Source organism: Alexandromys fortis, unplaced genomic scaffold (assembly GCF_014885135.2).
Source record: "Alexandromys fortis isolate MF-2015 unplaced genomic scaffold, M_Fortis_MF-2015_v1.1 scaffold_39, whole genome shotgun sequence".
NCBI classification, from domain to species: domain Eukaryota; kingdom Metazoa; phylum Chordata; class Mammalia; order Rodentia; family Cricetidae; genus Alexandromys; species Alexandromys fortis.
The window spans coordinates 6,513,668-6,526,232 of NW_026067918.1; the positions used below are offsets into that span (position 1 = coordinate 6,513,668).

At 51.9% G+C, this 12,565-nt stretch overlaps 2 protein-coding genes across 6 annotated transcripts in view; one reads left to right on the plus strand and one right to left on the minus strand.

Annotated features, from left to right (window-relative positions):
• Nucleotides 1–2,949, minus strand: part of Slc39a11 (solute carrier family 39 member 11) — a 421,876-nt gene extending 418,927 nt beyond the window's left edge. For 2 of the 4 annotated variants that reach the window (XM_050140477.1, XM_050140474.1), the window contains exon 1: nucleotides 1,032–2,947. The gene's annotated coding sequence lies outside the window, so the exon portion shown is untranslated. Of the gene's footprint in view, nucleotides 1–1,031 lie in introns of all 4 variants that reach the window. The other 2 variants (XM_050140478.1, XM_050140469.1) reach the window with 2 other exon arrangements.
• Cog1 (component of oligomeric golgi complex 1) lies at nucleotides 80–12,048 on the plus strand. Of its 2 annotated transcripts, none has more exons than XM_050140460.1 (14): nucleotides 80–277; nucleotides 2,966–3,207; nucleotides 3,361–3,542; nucleotides 3,673–3,843; nucleotides 4,683–4,839; nucleotides 5,821–6,031; nucleotides 6,675–7,469; nucleotides 7,876–8,022; nucleotides 8,244–8,405; nucleotides 9,184–9,311; nucleotides 10,120–10,228; nucleotides 10,715–10,824; nucleotides 10,899–10,977; nucleotides 11,860–12,048. In XM_050140460.1, the coding sequence occupies exons 2-14, from the start codon at nucleotides 2,996–2,998 to the stop codon at nucleotides 11,995–11,997; spliced, it is 2,601 nt and encodes an 866-aa protein (XP_049996417.1). In that variant the 5' UTR covers nucleotides 80–277; nucleotides 2,966–2,995; the 3' UTR covers nucleotides 11,998–12,048. The 2 variants fall into 2 exon arrangements, with proteins under 2 accessions (XP_049996417.1, XP_049996416.1); XM_050140459.1 differs by lacking the exon at nucleotides 80–277 and adding an exon at nucleotides 589–965.
• Nucleotides 12,049–12,565: the final 517 nt, after the last annotated feature.

Below are 12,565 nucleotides of genomic sequence, written 5' to 3' on the forward strand. Positions count from 1 at the left end.
AGTCCTAAGGTCCTGTCCTGGATGACGTGGTCTTGCCAGGGCACAAGTGTGCACTTAAGAGTGACGGCAACACGGCCACGGGTGCGCCTTTGACATGATTAACCCGCTCTGCGAAGCTCTTTTCTCACAAGGAAAGGGCAAGCGGGCGACGTAGGGGGTTCCAGGTCACTGTAAGGCTTTGACCAGCTAGTACCAGCTCAGCGCTTAACTCAGCGATCTTAACAACCTCTCTTCTCCAAGGAAACCAGTGCTCAGGGCAGGCGAGAAGGCACAGCGGGTAAAGGCTATTGCTTCCAAGTCGGACCGCCTCTGTCTAAGGTTCTATCCTGAGACCCAGAAGGCAGGAGGGAGCCTCCCGCAAGTTGTTCTGTGACCTCCACACATGCCCTACGCGGAGTGACAGGAGAAGGGGGAGGGAAAGGAAGATGGGAGGGAGAGAGGAGAGGTTCTGATGTTAAAAAAAAAAAAAAAAAAAAAAAAAAAAAAAAAAAAAAACGAGCGCTCAAGGCTAACATTGCCACCGTGGCTCAGGCCCTGGGACCGGACCGGCTCCCGGCCTGGCAGAAGTACTTCCGCCCTCATCCAAGATGGCGGGGGGGCGGGACGGTGTCGGCAGGCGGAAGCGGCCTGGTGGCCACTGGCTCAGCACCATGGCGGCCGCGACCGCCTCCTCGGCTCTGAAGCGGCTGGATCTGCGCGATCCCAACGCGCTCTTCGAGACGCATGGAGCGGAGGAAATCCGCGGGCTGGAGCGCCAGGTTCGAGCCGAGATCGAGCACAAGAAGGAGGAGCTGCGGCAGATGGTGGGCGAGCGCTACCGCGACCTGATCGAGGCGGCCGACACCATCGGCCAGATGCGCCGCTGCGCCGAGGGGCTGGTGGACGCCGTGCGGGCCACCGATCAGTACTGCGCTCGCCTCCGCCAGGCCGGCTCCGCGGCGCCCCGGCTCCCGCGGGCCCCGCAGGTCAGTCCGGGACCCGAACCCGCCACGTCGCGCCGCCCTCGGCGTCCGGCGGACCCCACCCCTCACCTTCCGCCGGAGGAGCCCGCCCCTCGCGCCGGTCCGGGCTCCGGGGAGGCGTCTGCTGGCCTTGCTCAGGACGCTGATCCGCTCCCGAAAAGGCGACCGGCCTTTTGCTCCAGGAGCCTTTCCGGACTTCCGGACGATTCCCTCGCGTCCCTCGGGTTCCCGGTGCTCTCCTTCCCTTTGAACTGAAAACGCCAGGGGTCTCTCGACAGTCAAGGAACAGATTCTTCCAGTTTGCTCACACCTTCCCATCAAGTCATTCATTCCTCATCCCACCCGGTACCCGAGCCTGGAGGATTGAGGGAGGGCAACCTCAGCCGTCAGGCCCTCCCCCTTGTAATAGGCGAACAATTGCATTTTAGGCAACGAAGCTGGTCTAGAAAATTCAGGGCATCCTGTCTTCCGTTCCCTGAAATATTAAAGACCTGATGCGGAATGGTGGGGTGGGAAGAGCATCCTAAGCGTGGCCATTGGCCTAGGCATGAACAGAGAGCATATAGAGTAAATATTTTTAACCTGGGAGAACTTACCTAACCAGAAGAAAGAAACAACAAAAGCACAATCTAACTCTCATTCAGAGCTAGCTTTCTCGTGCTACTTGGGTTTCAGAAAAATCCAAACCAAAAAACTGGGCGAGTATAATGAAAATGGACATAGAAGGTTGGAAACACATTGGCCCTTATCACTCCCTAGTCTATGCATTAAGTACAGCCCCCTTCAGAGGACCAGACTTCGTTGGCTAACTTGCGCACGCCTTTAATCCCAGCATCCAGGAAGGCAGAGGCAGGTGGATCTCTGTGAGTTCGAGGCCAGCCTGGTCTCCAAGAACTAGTTCCAGGACAGGCTCCAAAGCTATACAGAGAAACCCTGTCTCGAAAAACCAAAAAATAAAAATAAAACAAAAACCCCCAAAACTTTAAATATATAAACCTAGTTTTTAAAATGTATTGATTTTCATAGTTATGGCTGTTGCATTTCTAGGGCAGCCCCACAAATTCTTTCCCCATTCAAATCACAAAAAGAAGCCTCCCAAATCCTTTTCCTGCAGCTTACATTCTAACCAAGGAAATAAATCCATGAGAAGTTCAATTTATTTAATTAAATAATTTAGAATAGCAGAAAATATTTTAGCATAAAAGTGATTAATCACCAAAATTGTGTCCGTCTAACATAATAGTTCTGGAGGAAGTGCTTTAGGTGTGGGTCCTCCTCAGTGAGGACAACTAAGGTTTGGGAGATTGTCTCCGGCCAGCTAGGCTGTTAACAAAATATTCGACACTGTGTGGTTCATAAAGAATAGAAATTAATTTTCCCACGGCATTGGGTCCTGGGAAGTCCAAGATCAAACTGTTAGCATTTGATGTCTGAAGACCTGCTTGCCTCTCATGGCAGATAGGGAGGAGCTCACAAGAGCCAAAGTTAATCCACCTGCCCTGCCCCCAACACACACACACACAAACGCATGGCACTAGCGAAGACAGAATCGTGAGGTGAGCGGGCAGACTGAGAGGCCTGAAGCCTGGGCCAGATGAACAGTGAGCACAGAAATCTTTGGTGCCCTCGAAGAGGGAGGAAAGAAAGTAGGAAGGCTGGACATCAGACAAAGGAGGAACTTGGATAAAGGGCTCCTGCCACCAGTAACTAGATGGGGAGATGTTGGCCTGCATCAGACCCCAGTACCCCATGGCTGAGTGACTAAGTCTAGCTTGAAGAAACTTGATTTTAAAAAAAAAAAAAAAAAGACAGGTTTTCTCTGTTTAACCCTGGCTGTCCTAGAACATTCTGTGTTGACCAGGCTGGCTTTGAACTTACAGAAATCCACCTGCCTCTGCCTCCTGAGTGCTGAGATTAAAGGTGTGCACCACCACAGCTGGCAAAAGCTTTAAAGCCCGTATAAAGGGAGCCATGCTTTTGTTCGCTTTCCTCCTGCCCTCCAGCCGCAGCCGCCATCCGAGAAATTCTACAGTATGGCTGCCCAGATCAAGCTGCTGTTCGAGATCCCCGAGAAGATCTGGAGCTCCATGGAAGCCTCTCAGCATCTCCAGGCCACACAGCTCTACCTGCTCTGCTGCCACCTGCACAGCCTGCTCCAGCTCGACTCCTCTAGCTCCAGATACAGCCCCATCCTCTCGAGATTCCCCATTCTCATCCGGCAGGTGGCAGCAGCCAGCCACTTCCGGTAAGTGGGGGGGGGCAGGCTCTCTAAGGATGTCTGGACCTCACTTAATCCCGACTGTGTCCCGGAGTCCCTCTTCTTTCTCACCTAGTTTGGGGTGAGATACGTCATCCCAAATGTTAGCCATTCCTTGTTGATCTTTGTGAGTCTTCCTAGGTCAACTATTTTGCATGAAAGCAAGATGCTGCTCAGATGCCAGAATGTGTCAGAGCAGGCTGTGGCCGAGGCCCTCTGCTCTGTGATGCTCCTGGAGGAGAGTTCTCCCCGCCAAGCCCTCACAGACTTCCTGATGGCCAGAAAGGCGACTATTCAGAAACTCCTGAACCAGCCTCACCACGGTGGGTGTGCTTTCCTCTAAAATTCTCTAACGGGATGGAGCGGCATGTGTCGAGACAACCAGAGGCATCAGTGTCCTGTGTCCAGCCTCGGTAAAGGGAAAGTTTAAACGAGGGTGATTTCTTCTTCCAGGTGCTAGCATCAAGACCCAGATTTGCTCTTTGGTGGAGCTGCTGGCTACCACTCTGAACCAAGCCCATGCTCTTTTCTACACTCTACCGGAAGGCGTGCTGCCCGACCCATCCCTGCCCTGTGGCTTGCTCTTCTCCACCCTGGAGACAATCACAAGCCAGCATCCCACAGGTGAGCTCAGACCCTTTCTCCTTATTCCCAGCTGATCTGCCCCATGTCCCAGCTCCTATGCCAGGTTTTGGGGGATAAATCAGTGAACTGGGAAGATTCTGTCTCCTACTCCGCGAACATCGTAGTTGAGTTGTAGAGGCAGATGCTGAATCTTCAGCGGTGCAGGGTGCTGCTTGATGCCAAGCATAATCATTGCTGTAAATGCAAAGTACCGGTTGCCTAGCAACATTGGAGGGATCTTCTCAAGGCCAAAGAGGACTTCCCTGGGGAAGTGAGGTTAAACCAAAAGCTGAAACCTGGAGGTGGCAGGCCTATTACTTGGCATCACACATGAGACAGAGGCAGGAGGATCTCTTTGAGTTCAAGGCCAGCCTGGTCTACAGAGTGAGTTCCAGGACAGCCTGAGCTGCACAGAGAAACCCTGCCCCTAACTACTCAGTGCCTGCCATGTGCCTGTATCCCTAGCTACTCAGAAACCTTAGGCAAAAAGACCACTAGGGCTCGGAGTCGGAGACCAGTCTGAGTGACATGGCAAGATCCCACCTGCGCATGCGTGCTCACACACACCCACGCACGACTGTACAGCATCCTTTCATTCCTTCCGTTTTTTGCCCTCCTTTCTCTCCTGGCTGTACTATTCTTCTCAGCCAGCAGAATGGCAGAGTGTTGGGAAGCTGCCACACACAATGAAGGCTTGACATCTCCTATTCTTCCTTTATCTAACCTTTATCCAGACTGCCCCACAAGGGCAGTGGACTAGGATTTCCCTCCTGGTTGTTTAGTTCTTAATACGCTGTTCAAAGCACAGCCTGGATTCTTCTCCCTTGGCTTTTCTCCAGGAAAGGGCATCGGTGTCCTGCAAGGGGAGATGCAGCTGTGCAGCTGGTTCAGACACCTGCCAGCCTCCATTATGGAGTTCCAGCCAGAGCTACGGACGCTCGCTCATCCTATCAGCCAGGAGTACCTGAAGGACACGCTGCAGAAGTGGATTGACATGTAAGCACTCAGAGAGCATCCCCGAGGCTTGACCTGCATGCAGCCTCTGATGTGGCCACACTTGGGAGGCATGCACTGAGACTCTCAGTCACCTGGGTGACGTGCCACATGTCAGCCACCCACTCGGTGTGCACTGCTCCCCTTGTACCCTCTTAGTTATCTGTGTGGGAGAATCAGAAAGCTATTTTTTCGTGAGTTAGAGAAATAGCTCAGCAGTCTAGAGCGCTTGCTGTTCTTCCAGAAGATGTGGACCCAGTTCCCAGAGCCCACATCCATCTCTGTAACTCCAGCTCCAAGGGGATCTGCTGCCTCTGACCTCTGGGGGTACCTGCACAAGCACACAAGTACACATAATTAAAAATAAAATCTCTGCCAGACAGTGATGGTGCACGCCTTTAATCTCAGCACTTGGGAGGCAGAGGCAAGCAGATCCCTGAGTTTGAGGCCAGCCTGGACTACACAATGCGTTTCAGAACAGCCATGGCTACACAGAGAAATCCTGTCGAAAATAATAATAATATCTTTAAAAATAATTTATCTTTCTGAAACAGTAAGTAAAAGCTTTTCTCCTTATGTTTGAGTTATGTCTACTCTGAGCTTTTGTTTAATGTGCTGGTTCTGAGCCATGCCATGGGGCTCTAGATAAAACGTGGCCTGCTAAGGGCTGCAGAGCCCCAGCGTCAGTCCAGTTAGAAATGTGCAGATGGACCCAGGCCAGAGGCTTCAGGTGAAGCTTTAAGAATTTTCTTAATGAAATAAAACCACAAATCAAGGCCAGGTATGCTACTGCACACCTTCAGTCTCAGTGCGCAGGAAACAGGCCTGTCCACATAGCAAGTTCCAGGCCAGCCAGGAGTTTATAGTGAACCCTCTCTTTATACACACACACACACACACACACACACACACACACACACACACACACGCATGCATGCAGACGTCAGGAATCTAGTGGAGCCCAAGGAAGTGGTCTTGTTGCAGGTGCAGTGAAGACATTAAGAATGGGATCACCAACCTGCTTGTGTACGTGAAGAGCATGAGAGGTCTCGCAGGGATCCGAGATGCCGTATGGGACTTGCTCACCAATGAGTCTGCCAGCCACAGCTGGGAGGTGGTGTGTCGGCGGCTTCTGGAGAAGCCGCTCCTGTTCTGGGAGGACCTGATGCAGCAGCTCTTCTTAGATCGGTTACAGGTGCAGTGAGCATCTCTTAGACTGCCTGATGCCCAAGCCTAGTGTGCCCTTTTGTCCACGTTGAAAATGCCCTCGTGTACTGGATGTCTTCTTTCCCTGTTTCTTACCACATCTAAATTTTCTAAAAGCTAAGAGAATTGGCAGGTCCCTGTATGATGCCCCTCCATGATGGTTTGTCCTCTGCTACACAGTGCTGACAGCGTTAGCCCTTTTCCTCACCGCTGTGAAATACCTTGGGGAACCATGTATTTTAGCTCAGAGTTTTGAGAGTTCAGTACATGGTGACTTGGCTGGTTTGGACCCACAGTGAGGCAGAACACGTGACCAGAGCATGCAGCAGAACCTTTTTACCTTGTGGCAAACAGGAAGCAGATGGGGTGGGAGGGACAACAGCACAGACCCTGAGGAGACACTGGTGGCCTTGCTTTCATTAAACCCACTCCTAAAGTAGCCACAACCTCCCAGAGTGCCACCAAGGTAGAGCAAGCCGTTAACCCCTGAGCCTGCATGGCATTTCACACTCAGGCACCAATACTCACTGTGAGTGTGGTAAAGAACATTCCAGATGCTGCCATAAGTTGCCATTTCAGCTCGTTTGTAAAGTTCCATGAAGTAATGACTGAAACTCTGCTCTCCTCTTTAGACCCTCACCAGAGAAGGTTTTGAATCCATCTCCAGCAGCTCCAAAGAGCTTCTGGTCTCAGCTTTGCAGGAACTGGAGAGCAACAACTCCACATCGAATAAGCATGTCCACTTTGAGCAGAACATGTCTCTCTTCCTCTGGTCCGAGAGTCCCAGCGACCTGCCTTCTGATGCTGCCTGGGTCAGCGTGGCAAACCGGCCTCAGTTTGCCAACAGTGGCCTCTCCATGAAAGCCCAAGCGGTCAGCCCTGGGGTCCAGAGCTTCTGTTCTGCCCTGGATTCTAAGCTGAAGGTTAAACTGGACGACCTCCTGGCCTACCTTCCCTCCAGTGACACACCACTGCCCAAGGACCCCTCTCCCGTGCACCAGGCTAAGAACTCTGCCTTTGACAGACATGCAGATGCCGGGACTGTGCAGGACATGCTGCGGACTCAGTCTGTGGCCTGCATCAAGTACATTGTGGGCTGCATCCAGGCAGAGCTGCAGACCATTGAAGAAGTCACACGCGATCAGAAGGATATCCTTCACGGCAGCAAACTGCATGCAGTCCTCTTCATGGCCAGACTCTGCCAGTCCCTGGGAGAACTGTGCCCTCACTTGAAGCAGTGTATTGTGGGAAAGGGTGGGGGCTCGGAAAAACCTGCAAGAGAGGCCAGGGCTCTGAGACAGCAGGGGAAGGAGAAGGAGAGAGCTCAGGAGGTGCCCCCCGTGCAGGCCCAGTGGCAGGAAGTGAAGGAAATCCTGCTCCAACAGAGTGTCGTGGCCTACCGGGTCTGGAGCTCAGCGCTTGTGAAAGTGAGTGACACGGAGTGACGGGACTTCTTGGGGCCTTACTCCAGTCTGGCCATTCTCAGTCCTGCTGACTTATTCATAGCTAATGCTTATTCATATCTGCCATGACCTGCGCCAGGCAGCTCCTGTGTAAACTTCTGTTCCTCCCCCTAGACTTTATGGCATGTTTTCCTCTTACCAACCTGGACAGGGAATCCTGCTTCCTGCTTGTGTGTCAATACCACAGCCCCCTGTGGTCTCCATCCAGGTGACACCAGGCATTACTAAGGTGGCTAGCAACTGCATCCTCCCGCTGGGTGTTGACTTGCCAGGGCAGTGGGGCTGGCTGTTTGCCACCCACACACTGGCCACTTTAAACCGAAGCTGCGAGGGCCCCGAGGAACTGATGGTCTGTTCTTTTTATCACCAGTTCCTGATCTGCGGCTTCACTCAGTCATTGCTTTTAAGTGATGCTGGCTCAATCCTGGCCACTGCCACCAACTGGGATGAACTAGAAATTCAAGAGGAGACCGAGTCTGGCAGCAGTGTCACGTCCAAGATACGCCTCCCTACGCAAGTGAGTTCGTCCCTCTGTCACGGGTGCCTGGGCCGCAGAAGGGGACCAACTGCTCTGAGGGAGCAGGGTGGTTTGAGAAAGCCATTTCCATGTGTGCCTTCCGAGGACCAGCTGAGCGCTCGCTCAGTGGGCAGATGCTTGATTGGAGAGGTCAAGGTATCCTAAGTGAGGACCGCATGGGGCTTGCTGAGTGCACTTAGCAACATGTTCTTATCTTTCAGCCGTCCTGGTATGTACAGTCCTTCCTGTTTAGCTTGTGCCAGGAAGTTAATCGGGTTGGAGGCCATGCCTTGCCCAAGGTGACCCTGCAGGAGATGCTGAAGACCTGTGTGGCCCAAGTCACAGCTGCCTATGAGCAACTCACAGAGGAACAACAGATAACGGTAGCTATCCAATGTTTTCCCAAACCAGCAGACCTTTTTCTTGGATTTGGGCAGTTTGTATGAGGGGCACAGAATGGCATCATTGCCCAGCCCTGGCCCTGGTCCCATAAATATGCTTCATTGTGTTAGGAGAGGCATTCAGCTCTGCAGGTTGACTGTCACCCTGAAGTCAGGACTGGTGGACAGCACGGTAAAAGCTTTCACAGTGAAAACAGCTCTGGCGCCAGTGCCACCATTTGCTCATGCAGGCTCTGGGCAAGCCTTTAAACCCTTGATGTACGCAGGATCAGATAGCAGTAGATGGGCCGCCCAGCTGGGAGTGGCTTCCCATCCCCAGGGATGGGGAGATACACCCATCCCTTCCATGCTGGCTGCTGAGTAAGATGCAAGATGGAGGAACCTGTGGCACCAGAGGTTCTTTTTAGGATGGGAGGAGGTCCTAGCCTCTCGGCCGCCACTACACCTGTGTCTTTGACCCTTGACTTGTCCTATTTCACTGGGAACATTTAAAGGCGGGGCCATCCTTCCCTTCTGGGCCTCAGAGCTCACGTACATCTCCAGGCAAAAAGACTTGCCCCTTTGTGATAGCTACCTTTAGCCCAGAGCCTGACTTTAAGGGCTGGGTCTCTGAGATTTTAAGACCAGGGTTCTATACTGAACCTGTGGGTGTCAGCGGCACCTTCTGAAACTGTACCAAGCTGTAATACAAGCAGAACCTGCAGCTGCTTTGAGACCCATGTAAGCAATCAGCCCCTCACCAGCCAGCCTTCACTTGCAGAAAGAAGGGTCATTTCCAATGACCCAGAATCGAGCCCTGCAGCTCCTCTATGACCTGCGCTACCTCAACATCGTTCTGACCAGCAAGGGGGAGGAAGTGAAGAGTGGCCGGAGCAAGCCAGACTCCAGGTGACTATTCCTTCTGGACGCCTCCAAGGCAGCCTCTTCCTGATGCAATTAATGGACAGTCTACTTAGGTTTCCTCTTGGGGTTTTCCCAACTTACAGTGGCAGGAGAGGGCAGCGTTCAGTTGAAACCACACTTGAGGTCCAGGATTTAGATCTTTGTCTGGGCCAGCAATAAACTATGTCTTGCACTGTGTAGAATATCTAAAAGCTGCCAGGCAGTGGTGGCACACATCTTTAATCCCAGCACTTGAAGGCAGAGACAGGCGGTTCTGAGTTTGAGGCCAGCATGGTCTACAGAGCAAGTTCCAGGACAGCCAGGGCTACAAGCAGAGAAACCCTGTCTTGGTGGCGGTGTCCATGAGCTGAGCAGTTGGGCAGCCCTGAGGCCACACCACAGGGAAACATCTCCCATTGTGTGTCCTGTACTACTTAGCTGTGGTCGGGCACAATCTTACAATAGTCTGTATGCTGGTGTTCAACAGCCTAAGCTGAGGCCCCTTTCCTGAAGTACTCCCAAGAAAGCCTGCCACATCCTGCACATTGTTTAGTTTCTCTTACAGTGAGTCACTGTGTAACAGGTAGGTTAAGTAACACTTGCTGAATAAATTTCACAGCCAAGTGAAGCAGGCAGAACCTGTTTGGTAAGCAGAAGGCACATAACTTAGGCATTATGTCTGGCTGATTGTCCTAAGGACACTATGCAACTCGGCTGGACAATACCCACCTCTGGGGTTTGTATCGTAGTAAGAACTGCCAGGTCGTTTTCTGTCCTGAAGTGTGTGGAGAATAAGGTTTGTGACTCTTCGCAGACTTGAGAAAGTGACCGACAGGCTAGAGGCCCTCATCGACCCTTTTGACCTGGATGTTTTCACACCACATCTCAACAGCAACCTTAATCGCCTGGTACAGCGGACTTCTGTAAGTTGGGTCACAGTCATGCTAGTGTGACTAGTGAGGAGAGTGGCTGCATCTGGTTCAAATCACTAAGCAAGTCTGCCCCAGTCCTTCGGGCACAGGGGTGAGATCTTCAATAGCCATGCTGGAGGTAAGGGTAAGTTTATTTATACAGCCTCACAAAAAGAAATACATGGGTACCAGGCTCAGTGTGTAAGTTGTGTGCCAACAACACCAAGTTCAGTCCCTGGGACCCCTATGTGAGAAGAAAACTGATTCCAGAAAGTTGTCTTCTGACCTCAGGTGTGCTTGTGGACATGGACGGCTGTGCGCATACACAATAAATGTTTTAGAAGTGAACTCCATGGCTTTGAGCGTCTCAGCCTTGGCAGATTAAGGAATAATTCTGAAAAATTAGCACTTAAAAGTACTCTCCCAAACGATGGCTAGACAGGGAAGCCACTGTCTCTTGGGGTGAGTCACTGGGCCCCCTCCCTTTCTGACCTGCAGGTTCTATTTGGATTGGTCACTGGTACAGAGAAACAGTTTGCCTCCCGGAGCAGCACATTCAACTCCCAGGAACCCCACAACATCCTGCCACTGGCCTCCAGTCAGATCAGGTGAGTAGCTCGAGCGGCTCCGCGGCCGGCCGCGGCTGGCTGTTCACCGTGTGAAATCGTCTTTCTTCTTTGAGGTTTGGGCTGCTTCCCCTGAGCATGACAAGCACGAGAAAGGCAAAAACAACCGGCAGAGGCATCGAAACACAAACCCAGGTTAGTGCCAAGAGGCTCTCCTGGTTCTCCAACCCCCCACCAACTCTTTTAGAAATAACCAATTAGGCACCATATGGCAATACACTAAGGCTGCTTTTTAATGGCGGCGCAAGAATACAAGGTTTCACTGGCTTGAGCTCATAAAGACGCCCACTGGCTTGAGTCCATGAAGAACACACAGCACAGGACAGAGGTGGTTTCTTGCATGTTGGAGGGTAGGGAGAGTGACTGGTGACTGGCTCCAGCACTGCCATCCGAGCATGGGGAGCAGACCCTTGTCTTGTAGATGGTCCCATCTGTGCCTTTAGCTGGGTGGGAAACAGGAAGCGGGCTTTCTTGAGCACTGTTTTATTAATACATGTTTTGTTTTGGTAGGATGCCATCCATTAAGCCTGCCGGAGCCCTCCTGGGTATTTCTGGATTGTGTTGTGTACATGTGTGTTTGACAGCTTTTCTTAGAGCACTGTTTGTTTGTTAGATAGAATTCCAGAAAAGTCTCCTTTCCCACATTCCCTGCCAGCAAACCCAGTAAGATTTGCGTCCTCAACAAACACAGGGTTTTAAAATCTGGAAGACAGTCCTAAAAGAAAGCAACTTTCTGACCTCCGGGCTTCATAACACTATTTCCCATGTCACACAGCTGGCCTCCCATGCTGTGGCCCTCAGAGCAGCAGTGCGTGTCCACTCTTCCTGGCGCGGGCCGTCTTCAGACTGTAGCTGTATCAGTCTAGCCTGCTCTGGTCCAGCAGCTCCCTCAGACCCTTCTTACTAGAGCCATCCCTGCTCCTCGGTGCTGCTGCCTGTGTTGTGTGGCCTGAGTGGGGTGCAGTGGAGGGGGAGCTGGCAGGAGGCTTAAGGCACTTCCTCTTCATCTAATGGCAGGTTGGCTCCCCAGCACTCTCCAGAGCAGGTGACCCGACACATCCTGGCTCCTTGTTCAGACAGCTCGCCAGCGAGGAAGACGACTCACCTGCATCTTCCTTATTCAAGCTTGCCTGGCTCTCTAGTATGACAAAGTAGCGTGGAAACAACGCCCAGGCTCTAATTAAATACTACTGCATTGCTTTCCCAGAGGTGCCTCTGCTTGTGTTTCTACACTGCCCCAATCTTCCTGGTTCTGATGATGGAATGTGGCCCCTAGCAGGCAGGGGTGCTGTCAAGCATGAGTTAAATCCTCACTCTTTAGCTAACAGGCAGCTTGTGCTTCATCAGCACCGACCACTGCCTTGGCTATGGGCATTGCACGGGTTATCCGTTAAGCTGTTAATACGCAGATTTATAAGACAATTACTAGGTATTTCTTAGACTGTGGGGTTCTCTGTAGCATCTGCAGTGAAGACTAGAAGAAAACAGGTATGCAAGTGACATCCTCCCTGGGAATACAAATGTGGAACAGACACAACCAGGCAGGGAAAGTGCTTGGCCTCAAGGTCTTCAGGGCAGGCGGCTGTTTCCTTCCAAGAAGGATTTTCCATGGACACCTACACACTAAGAGGTAGTATGGCAGTTAACATCAGTGCAAGACTGAGTCAAACTTCCTATATTTGGAGAGAAAACTTACGGTTTTTTTCCCCCATGGAAACTAAGA

What these genes read in the sequence shown, in the direction of transcription:
- Cog1 (XM_050140459.1), top strand. Translation starts at nt 651, where the DNA reads ATGGCGGCCGCGACCGCCTCCTCGGCTCTGAAGCGGCTGGATCTGCGC. An exon ending in GCAGCAGCCAGCCACTTCCG is followed by an intron (nt 3,208 to 3,360) that starts GTAAGTGGGGGG and finishes GAGTCTTCCTAG; the next exon opens with GTCAACTATTTTGCATGAAA. An exon ending in GCATCGAAACACAAACCCAG is followed by an intron (nt 10,978 to 11,859) that starts GTTAGTGCCAAG and finishes ATCTAATGGCAG; the next exon opens with GTTGGCTCCCCAGCACTCTC.